Source organism: Microtus pennsylvanicus, chromosome 3 (assembly GCF_037038515.1).
Source record: "Microtus pennsylvanicus isolate mMicPen1 chromosome 3, mMicPen1.hap1, whole genome shotgun sequence".
NCBI lineage: Eukaryota > Metazoa > Chordata > Mammalia > Rodentia > Cricetidae > Microtus > Microtus pennsylvanicus.
Window position 1 is genome coordinate 95,410,075 of NC_134581.1, and position 20,949 is coordinate 95,431,023.

At 41.8% G+C, this 20,949-nt stretch overlaps 1 protein-coding gene and 1 pseudogene across 1 annotated transcript in view; both read left to right on the forward strand.

The window, feature by feature from the left end:
- The window catches only part of Tbx20 (T-box transcription factor 20), a 53,465-nt gene that overhangs the window by 30,666 nt on the left and 1,850 nt on the right, over nt 1-20,949 (forward strand). Inside the window, exon 7 of the mRNA XM_075967960.1 lies at nt 20,374-20,483. Within this exon, the coding sequence (XP_075824075.1) occupies nt 20,374-20,483 (110 nt within the window). The remainder of the gene's footprint in view (nt 1-20,373; nt 20,484-20,949) is intronic.
- Nucleotides 16,434-17,222, forward strand: LOC142846684 (small ribosomal subunit protein eS1 pseudogene; annotated as a pseudogene).

A 20,949-nucleotide genomic window follows, 5' to 3' on the forward strand; every position in this document is an offset into this window, starting at 1 on the left:
ACTTTGTCTCATTTAGGGCATTTGTTTGACTTCAGCTTCATCTAACCATGCATGCACTCTCTTTTGACCTTTTCTTTTGATTGCCCTTTGATTTTTTAAAAAATTATTTATTTATTTATTTATTTTGACTTCATTTTTTTTATTGATAAAAGGAGAATAAAGAAAAGAAAGAAAAAAAAACCAAATTTCCACCTCCTCCCAGCCTCCCATTTCCCTCCCCCTCCTCCCATTCTTCTCCCCCTCCTCCCACCCCTCTCCCCTTCCCCCCACTTTTCTCCCCCTCCCTCTCCAGTCCAAAGAGCAGTCAGGGTTCCCTGCCCTGTGGTAAGTCCTAGGTCCTCCCCCCTCCGTCCATATGTAGGAAGGTGAACATCCAAACTGGCTAGGCTCCCACCAAGCCAGTACATTGCGTTGGATCAAAACCGCGTGCCATTGTCCTTGGCGTCTCATCAGCCCTCATTGTTCGTCATGTTCAGAGAGTCCAGTTTTATCCCATGCTTTTTTTGGTAACAGTCCAGCTGGCCTTGGTGAGCTCCCAGTAGATCAGCTCCACTGTCTCAATGGGTGGGTGCACCCCTCGTGGTCCCGACTTCTTTGCTCATGTTCTCCCTCCTTCTGCTCCTCCTTGGGACCTTGGGAGCTCTATCCAGTGTTCCAGTGTGGGTCTCTGTCTCTATCTCCATCCATCGCCAGATGAAAGTTCCGTCCTGATGGGATTCCTCAGCAACTAAGCAGGGCCACCAGTAGCCCAATGATCCAGGGCCAACAGGATGAATGGAGCAAGGGGGGGATGGTATCCAGGAGCGCGCAGGAAGCCTGGCGCCCGAGCTGAAGGTGCCGGCTCCCTTACAGGGGACCCTTCTATTTATTTATTTTTATATACATTGGTGTTTTGCCTGTGTCTCTTTTTTTAAACACTTTTTAAATATTTATTTATTTATTATGCATACAATATTCTGTCTGTGTGTATGTCTGCAGGCCAGAAGAGGGCACCAGACCTCATTACAGATGGTTGTGAGCCACCATGTGGTTGCCTGGAATTAAACTCAGGACCTTTGGAAGGGCAGGCAATGCCCTTAACCACTGAGCCATCTCTCCAGCCCCTGCCCTTCCATTTTTTAGAAGAAGTCATGATATCAATGCATTCTCCTCTCTTTCTTCAACAAACAAACATCCTGATATTTCTTTCAGACAAAAATAAGCATCTCCTGCTTGCATTGCCTAGGTTTTTGTTCCTTTTTATGCCTTCTTAGAATTGTACATACTTTCTTCAGCTCTTTCCTTCCCTTTCTTCTGCCCTGTCTCGTAGAGCTTCCCTACTGCCCCACAGTCCACCTTGGCCTGGTTGCCTGTGACCCATCGACTGCCAGACCAGTTTCCAGTCCTCAGCCTGCTCAGCACATCAGCAAATCTAGTACATCTCTCCATTTCCTTCTGGGCTTCTCAGCTTCTCCCTCTCTTGGTTTCTAAGTAGACTTTCCTGCTGTTCCATCCTCATTGTCTCCTCCATAGTGGCGAGGTGATACAGACTTTAGATCTTCCATCTTTGCTTCATAGGCTGCACATGCATCCTGGGAGGTCTATCTCAGTGTGAGGCCAATTCTACAGGGCTTGTTGAGTTCCCTCCGGATTCAAACGTATAACCAGCCACTGCTTTTACTGTCCCCTCCTGGCTAAAAGCACCTCAGATTTTACCTACCTGAAATGGAATGTGCTACTGCCCCCTCCACATGCTCTTCCCTCATTGTTCCTGATGCAGTCATGACTGATTCTTTCTGATGCTCAGGCGGGCCATCAACTGGGAGGTCACTTTGACTCCTCTTTTTGTCTTGAAACAGTTGATGACTCTTACTATCAAATCATTCAAAATACACTGTAGAGCCTCAAACATTTGCCATGTTGCTTACCAACACACAAATGGAGTCACTATCCCCTTTCTCCTAGATTATTACATTAATTTTCTACTTGATCTGTTTGCCTCCACCCTTTCTGTCCTTCTGTCTGTTTTCAATAGAGCAATCAGAAGGACTTTCTCAGTGACAAGAAGCTGTGCCCAGTTCTCTAGTTACTCACTGAAGGCCCAGTGAGTTCTCCCTGGTCTCCAAGCAAGTATGTCTGTCCCTCTCTTGCCCATTTGCTCTAGACACCCTGGTCTCTTGTCTTTCTCCTAGCTTGCCAAGGCTAAGTGGGAATACTTAGATCCTCCACCAGCACTGTACTTAATGCCCTCATTTCAGCCTTTGTATTGTAATGTCTTCAGAACTTAGAGTCCGGTAATACTAACACTCAAGTATTGCTGGTAAGTTGTATTGTTGATCATGTGTCTTTAAAAATAACATTCAGTATATCTGGAAAATGTGTGAAGGCCTTTGCTTTCTCTTTGCTAAACCTCTATAAGACTGGGACAGTTAATTTGTATGGTGCTTCTCTGATATGAGCCTGCATCCTGTGTAGGACAGCTGTTATGGACTCTGTGTCCTGTGTAGGACAGCTGTTATGGACTCTGTGTCCTGTGTAGGACAGCTGTTATGGACTCTGTATCCTGTGTAGGACAGCTGTTATGGACTCTGTATCCTGTGTAGGACAGCTGTTATGGACTCTGTGTCCTGTGTAGGACAGCTGTTATGGACTCTGTGTCCTGTGTAGGACAGCTGTTATGGACTCTGTGACCTGTGTAGGACAGCTGTTATGGACTCTGTGTCCTGTGTAGGACAGCTGTTATGGACTCTGTGACCTGTGTAGGACAGCTGTTATGGACTCTGTGTCCTGTGTAGGACAGCTGTTATGAACTCTGTATCCTGTGTAGGACTGCTATTATGGACTCTGTGTCCTGTGTAGGACAGCTGTTATAGAGTCTGTATCCTGTGTAGGACAGCTGTTATGAACTGTGTCTTGTGTAGAACATCCTCAGTTTGTTTCACCCTTAGTACTGTGATGGTTTCTCTCCATACGTGCTCAGCAGTGAAGTACACACTAGAAAGGTGAATTTTCATTACTCTTCAAAACAATCACTCCCCAGGAAGCTTATCTCTGTTTTGTAGATGTGACAAATAAAGCTGAGTGAGACTGGTGCTGTCATTAGTCACACGACTTGTGACAGCTGAGCATCAAAGCCTGTTTAGTTTGTCAGAAACCAAGGTAGCCTGGGCAAGTTATGCCAGCAATGTAGATGGACTGTTTGTCTTTCCACAATCAGGACTTAGCACTAGTAAATTCACAAACGCTATCACTTCTTACGCTTTAACTCACCAAAAAGTCTTAAGTTCACTTATAGGACAAATGCAAATCCTTTTTCTAGTCTAACCTTAATGAGCAGTGTCACTGACATTTAAGTCACACATTACACTTCACACAACAATACAGGAGTGAGAGGCTGGACAAGGAAGGATTAATGCTGCCTCAGGAATCAAAAGAACCTTACTGAAAGTGAAGTCAGAGTTGGAATAGTCAGGAAGGTGATAAGATGAGAGCTGTTGAGCCCAGACACAGGCTGTTCAGGGCAGATCTGTCAGGTGAGGGGCTGCAGGGGAGAGGCTGCAGGGGAGGGGCTGCAGGGGAGGGACTGTCAGAACATTCAGTTTAGAGTGCAGGCAGTTCCCAGTGGCAGCATCAAGCAGGTAGATAGCACTGAACTGAAACCTGGGTATACACCCAGAGTTTTATTTTTTTTAAGATTTATTTATGGTGAGGTGTGTGTGTGTGTGTGTGTGTGTGTGTGTGTGTGTATCTGAGTGTATGTATATGCACCATGGGGATGCAGACACCTACCTAGAAGAGGGTATCAGATTCCATGAAGCTGGAGCCACGGGTGGTTGTGAGGATCCTGACGTGGATGCTGGGAGCTGAAAGTGGGTTCTGTGCATGAACAGTATGTGCTCTCAACTGCTGGGCCATCTTTCCAGCCCTACACTTAGAAGCTTATACCTGGCTGTCTCATGATACATATCCTAGGTAGTCTGATGGCTGACAGCCACTGCCTTGCCACTGGTATAAGTCCAATTTTAAATGTATTTTAGGAGAGGCGCATCACTCACTGGTCTCAGGGGCATGGCACTGTCACAGACTTGGTTTTTTTGAGGTCATCTGATATGCTGTGTATCCCTGAGTTAATCCAGAAAAGCATGAGTGGCCATTTTTGCATTTGTAACTATTTATTCTGGCAACGCTATGTGCTTGTGCTAGACTGGAGGTGGCATTAGTGTGACAGAGACTCCAGCCTTAGTACTCGGGCTCAGAAGGGCTCAAGTTGTGCTGTATAGAATATAGTCCCTCAGGGAAGGTACACCTTGAAACTTCTGAGTCTACAGCATGACATATAGCCATCTTTCCATAAAATCCCCTTCTCTAATGGTCAGTATATCGCTCTTAAATATTACCTTTAAACTCAAGATCATCACCTTTAAATTCTAGAATTAAAAGATTCCAAAATTATAGTTTTCTGTTTTGAATGAAAGTGAAACTGCATATTTTCCTATTCTAGATACTAACCTTCATCAACCAATAATTTTTATTTGAATAATTTGAGCCCAAATTTTCATCCCTATGCCATTTTGTGTCTTTCTTGTTTTTATAATACATTAACCACAATCTTTTTAGTCTTAACTCTTCTCATACTTATTTCTTCCATACTCTTTCCTGCTACTGGAATTGGATTCATTTGACTCTCAGTTGGTAGTAAACTTACAATGAATGATTCTGGAAGGCCATGGAGTGATGGTTGCTGCTTAGTTTCTCTTTTCTGTTTTCACATTGGCAGTAATGATGTTATTAGGGTTGTTTTAGTACTTGCGGCTTTGGCCTGAAGATGACAAGGGTAGGATGGAGGTGACAAGGGTGGGATGGAGTTGATGAGGGTGGGATGGAGGTGACGAGGGTGAGATGGAGATGATAAGGGTGGGATGGAGATGATGAGGGTGGGATGGAGATGATGAGGGTGGGATGGAGATGATGAGGGTGGGATGGAGATGATGAGGGTGGGATGGAGGTGATGAGGGTGAGATGGAGATGATAAGGGTGGGATGAGGACAAGGGTAGGATGGAGGTGACAAGGGTGGGATGGAGATGATGAGGGTGGGATGGAGATGATGAGGGTGGGATGGAGATGATGAGGGTGGGATGGAGATGATGAGGGTGGGATGGAGATGATAAGGGTGGGATGAGGACAAGGGTAGGATGGAGGTGACAAGGGTGGGATGGAGATGATGAGGGTGGGATGGAGATAATGAGGGTGGGATGGAGATGATGAGGGTGGGATGGAGATGATGAGGGTGGGATGGAGGTGATGAGGGTGAGATGGAGATGATAAGGGTGGGATGGAGATGATGAGGGTGGGATGGAGATGATGAGGGTGGAGATGACAAGGGTGGGATGGAGATGACAAGAGTGGGATGGAGATGATGAGGGTGGAGGTGACAAGGGTGGGATAGAGTTGATGAGGGTGGGATGGAGGTGATGAGGGTGGGATGGAGATGATGAGGGTGGGATGGAGATGATGAGGGTGGGATGGAGATGATAAGGGTGGGATGGAGATGATGAGGGTGGGATGGAGATGATAAGGGTGGGATGAGGACAAGGGTGGGATGGAGATGATGAGGGTGGGATGGAGGTGACGAGGGTGAGATGGAGATGATAAGGGTGGGATGGAGATGATGAGGGTGGGATGGAGATGATGAGGGTGGGATGGAGATGATGAGGGTGGGATGGAGATGACAAGGGTGGGATGGAGATTATGAGGGTGGGATGGAGATGATGAGGGTGGGATGGAGATGACAAGGGTAGGATGGAGATGATGAGGGTGGGATGGAGATGATGAGGGTGGGATGGAGATGATAAGGGTGGGATGGAGATGATGAGGGTGGGATGGAGATGACAAAAGTAGGATGGAGATGATGAGGGTGGGATGGAGATGATGAGGGTGGGATGGAGATGATAAGGGTGGGATGGAGATGATGAGGGTGGGATGGAGATGACAAGGGTAGGATGGAGATGATGAGGGTGGGATGGAGATGACAAGGGTAGGATGGAGATAATGAGGGTGGGATGGAGATGATGAGGGTGGGATGGAGGTGATGAGGGTTGGATGGAGATGATGAGGGTGGGATGGAGATGATGAGGGTGGGATGGAGATGATAAGGGTGGGATGGAGATAATGAGGGTGGGATGGAGATGATGAGGGTGGGATGGAGATGATGAGGGTGGGATGGAGATGACGAGGGTGGGATGGAGATGATGAGGGTGGGATGGAGATGATAAGGGTGGGATGGAGATAATGAGGGTGGGATGGAGATGATGAGGGTGGGATGGAGATGACGAGGGTGGGATGGGGATGATGAGGGTGGGATGGAGATGATGAGGGTGGGATGGAGATGATGAGGGTGGGATGGAGATGACGAGGGTGGGATGGGGATGATGAGGGTGGGATGGAGATGATGAGGGTGGGATGGAGATGACAAGGGTAGGATGGAGATGATGAGGGTGGGATGGAGATGATGAGGGTGGGATGGAGATGACAAGGGTGGGATGGAGATGATGAGGGTGGGATGGAAATGACAAGAATGGGATGAGGACAAGGTTGGGATGGAGGTGACGAGGGTGGGATAGAGATGACAAGAATGGGATGAGGACAAGGTTGGGATGGAGGTGACGAGGGTGGGATAGAGATGACAAGAATGGGATGAGGACAAGGTTGGGATGGAGGTGACGAGGGTGGGATGAGGACAAGGTTGGGATGGAGGTGACGAGGGTGGGATAGAGATGACAAGAATGGGATGGAGATGATGAGGGTGGGATGAGGACAAGGCTGGGATGGAGGTGATGAGGGTGGGATGAGGACAAGGTTGGGATGGAGGTGACAGGGGTGAGATGGAGATGACAAGAATGGGATGGAGATGATGAGGGTGGGATGAGGACAAGGGTGGGATGGAGATGATAAGGGTAGGATTGAGGTGACAAGGGTGGGGTGAGACAGTGACAATGTGTAGATGTGCACCTGTAAAACCTCTTAAACATCTCGAAGAACTGTGTTATTTTTGCCTGTTTTCTAAATATGTGCCTCCTTTATTATGAATAACTTGAAAATAACTCGACCCTATATGGTTTCACTGCATGACTTTATTTTCAGTGTGGCTGTGTTGGGAAGTAGTGTCTTTGAGTACTAGGTCATCAAGAGGGATTGATGCTTTTTCCCCACCATAGGGTATGAGTTCTTGTTCTTGAAAAATTATATTGCCTACCTCAAGAGTGAGTAGTACAAGTGAAACCTGTCCTCCTTTGCATATTTATTCTCTTGCTTTCTTTACCACCTTATGGCGTTTCTTTTGGGTGTTCTCTTGCCACTATCACTTGATGCTGTCACTTAATGTCGCCTGCCAAGTTATGAAATAGCAAGAGGATCTCACCAGATGGAGCTGATGTTGGCCCTAGAAAAGTGAGCATGACCTTTCTTGGATATTTAACTTCTAAAATCACGAGAGAGGTGCACATCTTTTCTTTAGGAAGAACCCAAGCTCACGTACTCTGGTATAGCAGAGCAACATGGAGGAATACATGTTGTAATAGGAATGGCGGGGCTGTGTCCCGCCACCCGGCTAGCTTTACCCGAAATAATTACATGGAAACTGTATTCTTTTAAACACTGTCTGGCCCATTAGTTCCAGCCTCTCATTGGCTAGCTCTTACATATTGATCTAACCTATTTCTAATAATCTGTGTAGCCCACGAGGTGGCTTACCAGGGAAGATCTTAACCTGTGTCTGTGTTGGGTGGGAGAATCATGGCGACTGACTGACTCGGCTTCTTTCTCCCAGCATTCTGTCTGTCTACTCCACCTACCTAATTTTCTGTCCTATCAGGGCCAAGGCAGTCTCTTTATTTAACCAACGAAATTAATACAAAACAGAAGACTCTCCCCCATCAAATACATGTGTAACACCATCCCCCTTTAGGATCCTGAAAACTTGAAGGGTCTTTGAAGAATTGGTATGAAAGACAGCATGAAGAAACATGAATATAGATGTTAAAATACTCTTACATCATTAAATAGTTAGAAAATCTTTTTTCCTTTTGCTACCATTTCTTTGTCATCTGTGGGCAGAATCTTCAGACAGGAACTCTGTACCTGTTGCATATCTGTGTCTTTTCCAAATAGAAGTGACACAATATGGGGAGGGTGGCATCAGTGCTAAAACTTCCCTTGCTCACTCCTTCATACACCAAGCAAGACTTCTTACGATGCATCGTATTTTGAAGACAGTCCGAGACCATCCCCACACTAAGCTCTGGTGAGTTTCCCAGTGCATGTCTTTGTGTGGCTGAAAGTGTGACTGTAAGTTTAGAGGAGGGCGGACAGTTGTGGGGAAAATGCACCATGAGGATTATGAAGAATCCTTCTCCTCATGGAGTTCATCTGGTTCTCTGGCACGTGAGCCATTTCAAGGGAGCTCGGTGGAACAGATCGGATGCTACCCTCAGGTACCTCTCTGGCTTTCCTGTACTAGAGGCATTTCCTTAAAAGCAATCCCCCTCTCCCCCACTATTTTAGATGTTATTGTCATTTTATTTTAGACATGCAGCCATTTTCCCCACAGATGAGATTTTTTGCCGTACAGTTGTGGGCCCTTAGTACATCTTTGCCTTCATCCTTCTTGGTTGCACTTCTGTGCTTTCTCCCCAGTACTGTCTAGCTCTGAAAGAGAGGACTCTGTCACCCAGGACTCCTGAAAAGGCCATGCATGCTGTGAGCTGACCAATTCAACCTAATAGTTGTTAGCCCAGTGTACAACAGAAGTAATTCTCTTACCTTCCTTAGCTCTTGAAAGAAAGCCGATGGAATAGATTCGGGCCAAGGGAATATTGTTTACTTCAGTTTTTAAAGGAGGGAATCGGTCATGGATAGGAGGAAGCAAAAGTAACTACATTTTTGTGGTTTATAACTTTGTTTGCTAATTCCATTAATCGTTCATTTGTATTTCAGTTGTATTTACAATTATATTTTGCAAAACATATAGTGAAAAGCCTACAATATCTGCAATAAAGAATACCTCATGACTTACCAGGGTTTATTTATAGACTGAATTCTTTGAACTTGGCCTAAGAGATTTCTTCTAGTCATAGCCAGGGATTTTAGTAAACAAAACAACAGATCTTATGCGTTTTTCAGTGGTTTCTTTACTTATTTAAGTTGTTAGTGATAATACAAAATGAGAAATACATACTACTAAGGAAAATAAAACCCAATAGGATTTAGTCAAATAAATAAACATCAAGTCCAAAAGCTTTTTAAAAGATGAACTTAGAGTTATTTGCTTTTCCAAAATTGATTACATACTATATTTCAATTCTAAAATTAAAATTAATGTTTTATAATATATCTCAAATTGTATTATCCCAAAGTTTTCATTTTTTAATATTTTATGGAATGTACAGATATTTAAGAATTATAATTTACAACATAGCTGCACAAATCTTTATGTTTTTTTTTTTTTTGGTTTTTCAAGACAGGGTTTCTCTGTGGCTTTGGAGCCTGTCCTGGAACTAGTTCTTGTAGACCAGGCTGGTCTCGAACTCACAGAGATCCGCCTGCCTCTGCCTCCCGAGTGCTGGGATTAAAGGCGTGCGCCACCATCGCCCGGCCCTGCACAAATCTTTAGTAAGATGTTGTGACAAGAAGTTATTTATAAAAGACTTAATGAGACATGAGATAAAGAACACATTTTTTTAAAATTTATTTATTTATTAAATCCCTCCCCCTCTCTCATCAGCCCAAAGAGCAGACCGGGTTCCCTGCCCTGTGGGGAGTCTAAGGACCTCCCACCTCCTTCCAGGTCTAGTAAGGTGAACATCCAAACAGCCTAGGCTCCCACAAAGCCACTACGAACAGTAGGATCAAAACCCAGTGCCATTGTTCTTGACTTCTCAGCAGTCCTCATTGTCCGCTATGTTCAGCGAGTCCGGTTTTATCCCATGCTTTTTCAGGCCCAGTCCAGCTGGCCTTGGTGAGTTCCCGAAAGAACATTCCCATTGTCTCAGTGTGTGGGTGCACCCCTCCTGGCCCTGATTTCCTTGCTTGTGCTCTCTTATGGAATATATACATATTAGAGTACTACTCAGCAATAAAAAAAAAATGACTTCTTGAATTTTGCATGCAAATGGACGGAAATAGAAAACACTATCCTGAGTGAGGTAAGCCAGACCCAAAAAGAGGAACATGGGATGTACTCACTCATATATGGTTTCTAGCCATAAATAAAGGACATTGAGCCTATAATTCCTGATCCTAGAGAAGCTAAATAAGAAGGTGAACCCAAAGAAAAACATATAGACATCCTCCTCGATATTAACCTTCATCAGGTGATGAAAGGAGACAGAGAAAGAGTCCCACATTGGAGCATCAGACTACAACCCCAAGGTCCAAATCAGGAGCAGAAGGGGAGAGATAAAGAACAAATTAATGAAAAAGAAAATTTAAATGTTTTGTTTCCTATAAATTAGATTGATTTTAGTATGTTTGACATTTTCTTTCTAAACACAAGCTTTTATGTTTTGTTTGTTTTGTTGGTTGTTTTTGGAGGGGAGGAAGGCCTATCTTTAAAAGAGAAAGTTAGAATTAAATTGAAATGACATTTGCTTTTTACTGATTTTCTTTGTGACTTAGCAAATTCTAGGAAAATAAGGCATGGAAAAGTATAGGGACCAGAAGTGTCAGTTTTATCTAAAATAAGTTTGCTTAATAGAATACAGTTTTGAAATCAAACTGAGTTTTTAAATCTATACATATTTATTGAGCATTCTTGTGTCAGGGACCAATGAACATAATCTAATAACAACACTAGGAATGAGAAAACTTTAAAATCTTCATTTTAGTTGTGTTATGATGGAGATGTAGAATAGTGAGACAATATGTCCTCAATGCTACAGGACAAGCTGCCAAGCTGAGCTTCTGATTAGGCACTGGGGCAAACACACTCATGAAGGTTGCCCAGGGCAGTGGTTCCCCATATGGGGCCTCCAGCCAATGACATCTGAACTGGAAATATTCCATGTGCTCAGGCCACACCCCAGAACGCTGAAGCCCTGGGTCAGAGCTGGATAGACTTAGAGGCATTGCATGCTGAAGTTTCCAGAAGAAGCCACTGTCCTCTGCCTTGTTTTCCAGTAAACTAGCTGAACAGAGGGTCATGCAAATACTTGCCCTTAAGCTGACAGGTGCTGACGAAAAAGGTGTGTTTGGAAGGGCAGTTATGCAAAAAGGAATGTGAGGGGAAGGGAAGCTTTGGGGTTTTGAGCATTGAGAAAAAAAAACATTTTAATTCCAAGGATGAAGGAAGGAAATCATTTCCACTTACAGCAGAGTGGGCAGGTTTTGCTTGCTGAGACTCTGAAGAAATCGTTGAAGTGGTTTCAGTGCCTATGAACACTATAGCAGCGAGAACAGAATGATTGCCTGCCTCCTCTCTGCTTCGTCAACTTCTGTCTGCTTGTGTTTCGAACAAGTATTCCCAGAATTGACAGTTACAGAGCAGTCAGAAGCCATCCACTGAAGACCACCTAAAGCAATAATGCCATCCTTTGCTTAGACGAGTTTAGCATTAGATGCTAAAACCACTACTCCTTCACAGTGGTACTCAGGTAACTGCAAGGCAAGTCTAACAGAAACCACAGTCTCTTGCACCATGAGGCAGCAGAACTGAGCATCACACAGTGTATAACACGTGACTCATTCATCCCGCTAGCTGAACTCCACACTCGTCGTGGGACAGTGTCTTTGAAACCCTTCTGATGGCTTTGCAGGCTAAACAGTCTTTGCTCTTTTCTCTCTGCTGCAAACAGGGATTTGCCATAAAGTAAGCAGCGTGAGCTGTCTACTCTTTGCAGCATCTCCGAGGAGATGGCTCTGATATGCACCACTGTGTTCAATCACTTGAAAGACAGTAATGCAATTAGGCCGTCCTCTATATAAGAACTGCTATTGCTTTCAGTTCACTTCCAGGCCTGACACAAGTAAATCACTTCGATAAAATCCCCTTTCCCCCCCACCCACTCCCAGGGAACAGCATAAGTAATGATACCAGTGATCTAGCAAGGACAAAATGAATGTAATGTACTTTTTATAGAAAAGCAAAATGTTTCTTTCACAAGGCAGTGATTCATCGTGTCATTTGGAAAATGAGTTTTCTTTTGTTGAATGTAAAGATGCTTAAATGGTGTTCTGTAAAGGCAATTTTGGAGAGGCAAACACTACACACCTCTTTGGAATTTAAATGCTTACACATGAAAGTCCTGGAAAAGGAATATATTTTCGAAACATACTGCTATATTCTCTTATAATTATTCAAAAGGAGGCATTTTCCTATGCTATTTAAGCAAATTCTTTTCCTTATGTATAAACAGTGACCAATTCTTTCAACTTTTTATTTTATTTTAAACATTAATGGCATGACTCAGGCACAGACTTAAAAGACATCGACTTTGGTGTAGTTTTTGATTGTCATTTTGTGATGGGTTGTTCAGCCAACTTGACTTTCTTCTTAGTCACCTAACTTACCCTAAGCAGAGACCCTTTAGATATTACAGTGTGTTGAGTCGTTAGTAAATATTACTAGCTCTAGAGGCTTCTGTCTTCAACAGTACAGGAGTATGGTCTGTCATGATTAAAGCCATCCTTTCTGTTTAGTCTTTTAAATTAACATATTAGTGTTGTGCTTCAATACATGCACATTACACACACACACACACACACACACACACACACACACACACACACACAGAGACTGAGTCTAGTTCTCTGTTCTTTACCATCCTATGTTCCCACTTCCTGACCTCTAATTATCAACTTCCATCAGAACCTTTTTTCTGTTAACTGACACACACAAAACACAGGTTTCCATAGCCAAGGTTTCATTTAACTTCAGGTCTTTTGGTTCTACTATTTTGCTGAAAAAGACAGGATGTTGTTTCCCCTCATGATGGCATATTATACCATCATGAGTATATATACTGTCAGAATATATCTACCACATTCTCTCTCTACTTTCTTTCCTTCCCCTCACTTCTCTTTTTTTCTCATCATTCTCCTTCAAGGGGAAGATTGTTTTTTGTCTTATATGCTAATACCCCTACAATTTCTATAACATATTGTTCATGGTAACAATTCCATATATCTGCACCTATATAAATAAGTGTACAAAAGTATATTTATTTACTTGAACATAAGACTGAACTTGTGTAGCAAATATTTTGTTCCCCAGTTTACAAACAAAGAGAGGTTAGGCTAATAATAAGGGTTGGAGTGTTGTAGGTTGTCCACCTCCTCATGAATTCATTCATACAGTCAATGAATAGCATTAATATTTACGGCATTTCCAATGTAACATGAAATCTCCTATGTCTTTTATATTGATATAAAAGCTGATATGATTATTATTCTTATTAATCCATTATCATAAGTCCCAGAAATGTTATTGTTGGACATCAGATCTTTTATGTTCTGCCTTTGCTAAGCTGTGAGAGTCATATGACATTTTATACTTTATAAGTATTTTTTGAATAAATAATACATACATCAGAAGTTCAAAACTTAGAGAAGAGTGCTTGGTGAAAAGTTTCCTCCATATATCTCCCCTTTATTTTAAATCTTGCCTTCTGTTGGAATTACCTGGAAAGTTCTGCCAGTTACTGAAACCAGTGTTCCACCCCTGGATGCTGTGATTGAGTTGATCTAGGAGTTCTGGTGGGCTTTGAGATTCTTAGAAGGACATCATCATAAGGAACACTGCTCCTAGAAAAGGTGTTGCATCAAGAGCGAGAAACAAACAAAACACAGAAAACATTTTTTTGGTAGTATCTTTAAAAATTTTTTTTATTGATTTTATTGAGCTGTACATTTTTCTTTGCTCCCCTCCCTACTTCTCCCCTTCACTTGAACCCTCTCCCATGGTCCCCATGCTTCCAATTTACTCAGGAGATCTTGTCTTTTTTCTACTTCCCATATAGATTAGATCCATGTATGTCTCTCTTAGGGTCCTCATTGTTGTCTAAGTTCTCTGGGATTGTGACTTGTAGGCTGGTTTTCTTTGCTTTATGTCTAAAAACCACGTATGAGTGAGTACAGATGATAATTGTCTTTCTGGGTCTGGGTTACCTCACTCAATATGATGTTTTCTAGCTCCATTTGCCTGCAAATTTCAAGATGTCATTATTTTTTTCTGCTGTATAGTACTCCAATGTATAAGTGTACCACATTTTCGGTATACATTCTTCGGTCAAGGGGCATTTAGGTTGTTTCTAGGTTCTGTCTATAACAATGCTGCTATGAATATAGTTGAGCACATGTCCTTGTGGCACGATTGAGCATCCTTTGGATATATACCCAAAAGTGGTATTACTGAGTTTTGAGGAAGATTGTTTCCTAGTTTCACAGAAAACATTTTTTAAAATGACATTGGGCCTAAAGCAACAAAAGGCAGTGCAGTCATTGAGGACAAAGCAAATGAAGAGAGGAAAGTGATGTCCCAGTGCATTACTTCTGAGGGTGTTCAGACCCGGGCATGGGAGTGAGAAAGGGAGGCGCGCTTGGAGGCTTCCTTGAAAAGTCAGAGTGGAAGAGTCCCATGCTAGGAGACTTCGGAGGATACTTGAGAGAGAGGGAGAGGTGGGGGCTTAAAGAAAAGAAACCCAGAGATCTAGGAAGAGTCTTCCTTAGGTGTTCTGAAAGATGCTAAGCACAAATATGTGAAGGGATTTCCAGAAGGAGGTGGAAGCAGAAGGGATAAGCAGCAGTGGTGTTGACACAGGGGTGACTACCTCTCAACAGGACACTGGGCAAAGTTCCTGAAGGATTTGTTTCACAAGAGGAGGGAAAAATAGCCTTGGGTTAAGGACAGTCCTACCTAACATATCGTTGGAAGAAGAATTGCAAAGTATTTCCAACTAATGTAACCACATCCCACAGCAAAGTTTCAGAATATGTGTGGGAATGTGAGGACTTGCAGTACCTGGCAAGATCAGTTCCCAATGCCTGGTGACGAGGTCAAGTCTAAACATCAGCAGAGAAAGAAGGGACCAGGTATGTAGAGATGAAAGAATATGCCCTATCACGAGGGTAAATTAGCTGAAATTAATGCCAAAGTCATGTCGATCTGATAATCAACAAAGATAATCAGATAGTTGTCATGACTATTTCACATATGCAGAGATAGATGCATGGAAGATGAAGAAAAGATCCCATCAAATTCTGAAAGAAGTGACTGTTTACAAAGTCAAATGTAGACTGGGTGGGCGGAGGGCAGATTGGACACAGCAGATGACAAAATTTATGAGATCCAAGACAGACTAACAAACTCTCAAGGGTGAAAGAGAACAAAGAAACAACTTAGACAACACAAAGAGCTTCAAGAGGCATCACATATATGTAACTAGAGACCCTGGAAGGTCACTGGAGGATGGGAAAAGAAATGTAATTTTCCCCAATTTAACAACAATTAAACACGCAATCCAGAAGGTTCAACCAGGCTGAGCTCAAGAAGCACAAAGAAAGTAAAAGCTACATCATAATTGAATGGCTGGAAGTCAATGACAAAGGAAAGACTGGAAGCACTGAGGGGATTAAAGACATGATGTCAGAGGAACAAAGCTGAGGATGACAGCGATGATGACGACGGACTTCTTGTGACTAAGGACCTGTCTTTGAAGAGCCGAGGGGAAGCGTGCGTCAGTAGAGTTATGACAGCCACCAGAATGAACAGTCTTTGAAGAGTGGAGGGGAAACGTGCGTGGGTAGAGTTATGACAGCCACCAGAATGACTTCTTGAAAGCAAAAGCAGAGCAAAGGTTCTTTTCCAGACACACAAAAGCCGATGACTTCATCTTCACCATCTAGTTGCTCTGTAGATCGGTTAAAGGAAGTCCTTTAGGCAGAAGAGATTGTGCTAGGTCCCATTCTGGATGTCCAGGAGGAAACGAAGACTGACAGAAATGCAAAGGACTTGGATAAACAAAATGTTTCCATATCATTTAAATCTTTAAAAGATGTAAAAGTAGAGAGTGGAATTTATAAAACATATAATGTTTTAAAAGATGGACACAAAGCTAGAAGAGGTAAATTAAATATATAACTGCAAGGTTTTTTAAGTGCTGTGGACTGGCAAGATTCTTCTGCTATCCTCGAAAGATGCAGTATCACCTTAAGGTAGAATGTGACAAATTCAATATTTACTATAAATGTGGAGACAGTCGGTAAAGTAACGGAAGGAAGCTGTAACTGCTAAACAAGAAAAGAGAAGCTGTTGGAACACTACTGAGTAGTATAGTCTTCCTTTAGAAATGAAGAAATGTCTAAGACCAATCACCCACATCTTCATTCTCAAAGAAACTAGGAGAGGAAGAACAAATCAATTCAAAGAAGAAGGAAAAAAACCATAAGAGCTCTCAGCAGCACCATGGCGGTCAGTAAGAACAAGTGCCTGAAGAAAGCCATCAGGAAGGGAGTAATCTTTTTTGAAGAAAGGTTAGTATGATGTGAAAGCTCCGACTATGCTCAATATCAGAAACACTGAAAAAACACTGCTTACAAGGACTCAATGAACCAAAATTGCATCTGATGGCCCCAAGAGTCATATGTTTGAAGTGAGCCTTGCTGATGTACAGAAGGACAAAGCGGCACTTAGAAATTTCAAGGTAATTACTGGGGATCTTTAGGGTAAAAACTGTCCAACTAACTTTCATGGCATGGATCTTACCTGGGACAAAATGTGTTCCCTGGTCAAAAAGTGGTAGACCATGATTGACACTCATGGTGATGTCAAGACAACCAATGGTTATTTGCTCTGTCTGTTCTGTATTGGTTTCACTGAAAAGCACTATAACCAGATACGCAAGACCTTCTGTGCACAGCACTAGGAGGCCCCCTAGATCCAGAAGATGATGAAAATTATAATCCGAGAAGTGCAGACAAAATGACTTTTAGGAAGTGGTTAATAAATTGATTCTAGACAGCATTGGGAAAAATAGAAAAGTCTTGCCAGTCCATTTATTCTCTTCATAATGTCTTTGTTAGAAAAGTGAAAATGCCGAAGAAACCCAAGTTTGAATTGGGAAATCTCTTGGAGCTCCCTGGTGAAGGTGGTAGTTCTGGGAAAGTTATTGGTGATGAGACAGGTGCTAAAGTTGAACGGGCTGATGGGTATGAGTCACCAGTCCAAGAATCTGTGTCTAATAGTGACAAATAAAAAGTCCTATTTGTGGGGGGGGGGAAAAGAAAATAATGGGAGAAAAGCAGGAACCATGAATGCAGAGATTAATAAAATTGACACTTCTCCAGTCAAACAGATCAGGAAGGAAACACAGTCCCCGTTATTAGGCATGTGGGGACTAACACCACTCTTGAGACTGCATAATCTCTCAACTCTCAGACCGCCATGAAGAACTGACCAGAGCAAATTGGGCTATGGTAGTGGTTCTCAAGTTGTGGTTGTGACCCTTTCTGGGTTAAGTGAACCTTCACAGGGGTCACCTAAGAGCAACAGAAAACACAGATATTTAAATGACAACTCATAACAGTAGACAACTACAGATATGAAGAAGCAATGAAATAATTTTATGGTTGGAGGTCACCACAACATGGGGAACTATATTAAAGGGTCTCAGCACTGGGAAAGTTGAGAACCACTGCTCTATGTTATGTGTGGGGAGTTGTGTTGATCACAGTAATTGAGATGGGTAGACCCTTCCCCTGTAAGTTGATTTTGTTAGAGCATTTTACTACAGCAAAGACACAAGAAGCTAAGGCAAAAATTAATAAGGGAATATTATATAGTACAATAATCAGCACACTTATGATTTCAACAATTTAAAGGAGGCAAATAAATTTTTTGAAGACAAAAACTATCAAGTGCATTTCAAGAAGAAATGTAATTTGATAGTTGTGAATTTGTAATTAATGTTTCCATAAGGGCTAAGGTGCCCCCTGGTGACTTATACAAAATATTTAAATAATGTACAGTAACAAAAATTTTCAGCTTTTCTAGTAAACCGAAGGGAAGGGTTATGTGATAGTTAGTTTTAATGATTAATTTAACAGGACCTGTAGTTACTCGGGAAGTAGACCTCTGAGCATGTGTGGTTATCTTGATTGTGTTAACTCAAACCCATCTCCTGTGGGTGAGGTGACACCATGCCCTAGCTGGATCCTGGATTGTGTAAGTGGAGGCAACATGTTTGCATCTCTTTCTTTCCTGATTGTGGCTACAACATGACCTGCCAGCCCAGGCTTATTCTGTCTTATTCCTGTCATGGTGAACTGTGCACTATGAGCTGTAATAAACCCTTTCCCCTTAGGTTGCTTTGGTAGGCAATTTTATTATAGCAACAGGAAGAAAATCCAAGGATACTTTTAAAATGACGTTATGACGACATTGTTACCTTAAGACTAAGATTGAGGAAAGATATTGCAAAATAGAAAATAAGAGTCTAATATTCCTTTTTGAATATACATGGGAAAAGTTTTTTAAAATAATTCTAGGAGGTTGAGTTAAACAAAACTGATATGACCAATATGACCAACTAGAGTTTTCCTCAAAAACACAAAATTATTTTAACACTAGAAGTTTACCCAATGTAACGGATCAAATTAACTTACTAAAAAAGAAAAGCCATTTTATTTTCTTTATAGACACAGAAAATAACAAAAACAAAATCAAAATGCAAAATCTATTTCTTATTTTAAAAAATCCTGTCAGCAACATGGGATGAGGAGGGAATCAATTCTTTGAATTTCATTAAACCAATTCCAATAAAAGCCAACCACCAAGTCCTGCGAACAACGTTGTGTATATGGTGTGGGATCTCACTAAGTGAATCTGAACACTTCTATTCAGAGCTGTGCAGGTGATTATAGATGTTGCAGTAAGATGGGAGAAAAGTAAAATAAAATTCATTATGAACAGAAGCAGAGAATTGAAATCACTTCTGATCCTAGATATCATGACTGCATACAAATGCAAATCTTTGAAAGAGTCACAGGGACAAATATGTGTGCTAGCAAAGCTGCAAGCTTCATACAGCATGCAAAAGAAAAGTGCATTTATATCTACTATAAATGAGAAGTTGAAAATTGAAATTAAAAAGCATTTAGTAGAACATGAAACGTTTTGAGATAAATGTGGCTCCGATGTGTCAGGCTGGTATATTTAAATCTTTTTAGCTCTAGTGATAAACAGAAGGACATACTATTCACAGGCTGAAAGAGACTCATTATTATAAATGTCAGCTCTCCATAAATTGGTGTACATCTCAGACATAATTCTGATTAAAATTTCAGTAATCTTAAAAATAAATCAACAAGTACTAAATTTATATGGAAATAAAGAAACTAGAATAACCAATACAATTTTGAATAAAAAGTGAATTTTGGGTACTGGTGAAAACTCATTTGATACTTTAATTCAGCAACAGAAATTAGGGCATTGTGGTTTTTGGTGATCTCTACAAACAGAGATTGACAAAACATTGGAATTTGCAGAAGTGGGCTCTCCCCATTATCTGTTGGGGAAAAGACCCCACAGCGTCATGATTATGTAAACTTTTAGAACCCCAAACACACTATTAATTAGATAGCATCTTCACAAGTGTGGATATATCTCTGTGAAATGTCAAATGTTACACTGAATAGTTATTGTGACACTTGATTTATTTTCTTATTTCTTCAGTAAGCAGTTGGGTGTTTGGCTTCTCCTTTCTCATTCCACACAATTTAAAAATATCAATTTTTGGCCCTTTGATAGGTCATAACTATGTTTTTTCGAAAGAGTTATTTGCCCTCTTGGGAGAGCCTCTTCAAAGACAATGTACCAGTGTTTCTGAGGGTCTTGATTTGCTCATGTATCTGTTACAGCTTTTATGTAATTATCAGTTTATACATCACAAAGATCTTCTAGGTCCATTATCCAAGCTGTTTATATTGCAATGTACTCTGTGTGTTTACATTTACTGACTCATTTTATAACTGATATTATGAACTTTTCCCAATATTTTATCATATTCTGAGCCAGTATATTTGAATCAATTCATATCTGTTTTGAATCATTATCTGCTGAAGTCTATAAGATTTATTGCCGTTCTATAGTAGATTCATTCATCACTTTTTGCTTCATTAAATCCCGTCCTCCTATAACCATATTTCATTGCTCTGTGTTTTTCTATTTCTGTCTTGTTGTATTCATTTGCACTTAGGCATCTGAACTCATGTTCCAGAAGTCTCTTTACAGTGAATGAACGTACAAGCTTTGAAAGTTGTCTTGCTCTTTGGCTGAAAAAATAGGCTAGTGAACACCCCCAACCTCCTCTCAGAATAGAACTGTGATATGTCCCTCTGTTCCACAGGGAGAGTGTGGAGAGCCTGATCCAGAAGCATTCCTATGCCCGTTCACCCATCCGCACCTACGGAGAAGAGGATGTACTGGGAGAGGAGAGCCAGACAACTCCAAATCGAGGTAAGGCTGTCTACCATGTGGACATGTGGAGCTGCTGGAGGCCAGAGCCCTTGATAGGGAATGAAGGCAGGTTGCTGATGGAATGTCTGGTCCTCTGGGAGCGCATGTCAATAAGTGCCTTCAAGCCTTTTCAAAAGAAGCAGTCTCCAATGCTGATCCTCCTATGCCTCTTTAGTTTGCTTGAGTGGCTACTATGTCTGTGGTTTTGTTGGTAATAGACATAGAACCTTTGAATAGGGTAGAGATGGATTTGTCTGTCAATCACAGTTCTGGATAGTTTCTTACCATTTTTGAATCTCAGCTTTATTATTTGAAAATTAGGGATATTTTGTTAGGATCAAAGTTCAAAATGAAGAACACTTTTAAAAGAGGAATATCATGACAGAGGGCCATCACTGGCCCTAATAGTAAGAATTGAACCAAGGGGTAGAGAGATGGCTTGGTCACCTAGAATTCCCTGACTTGG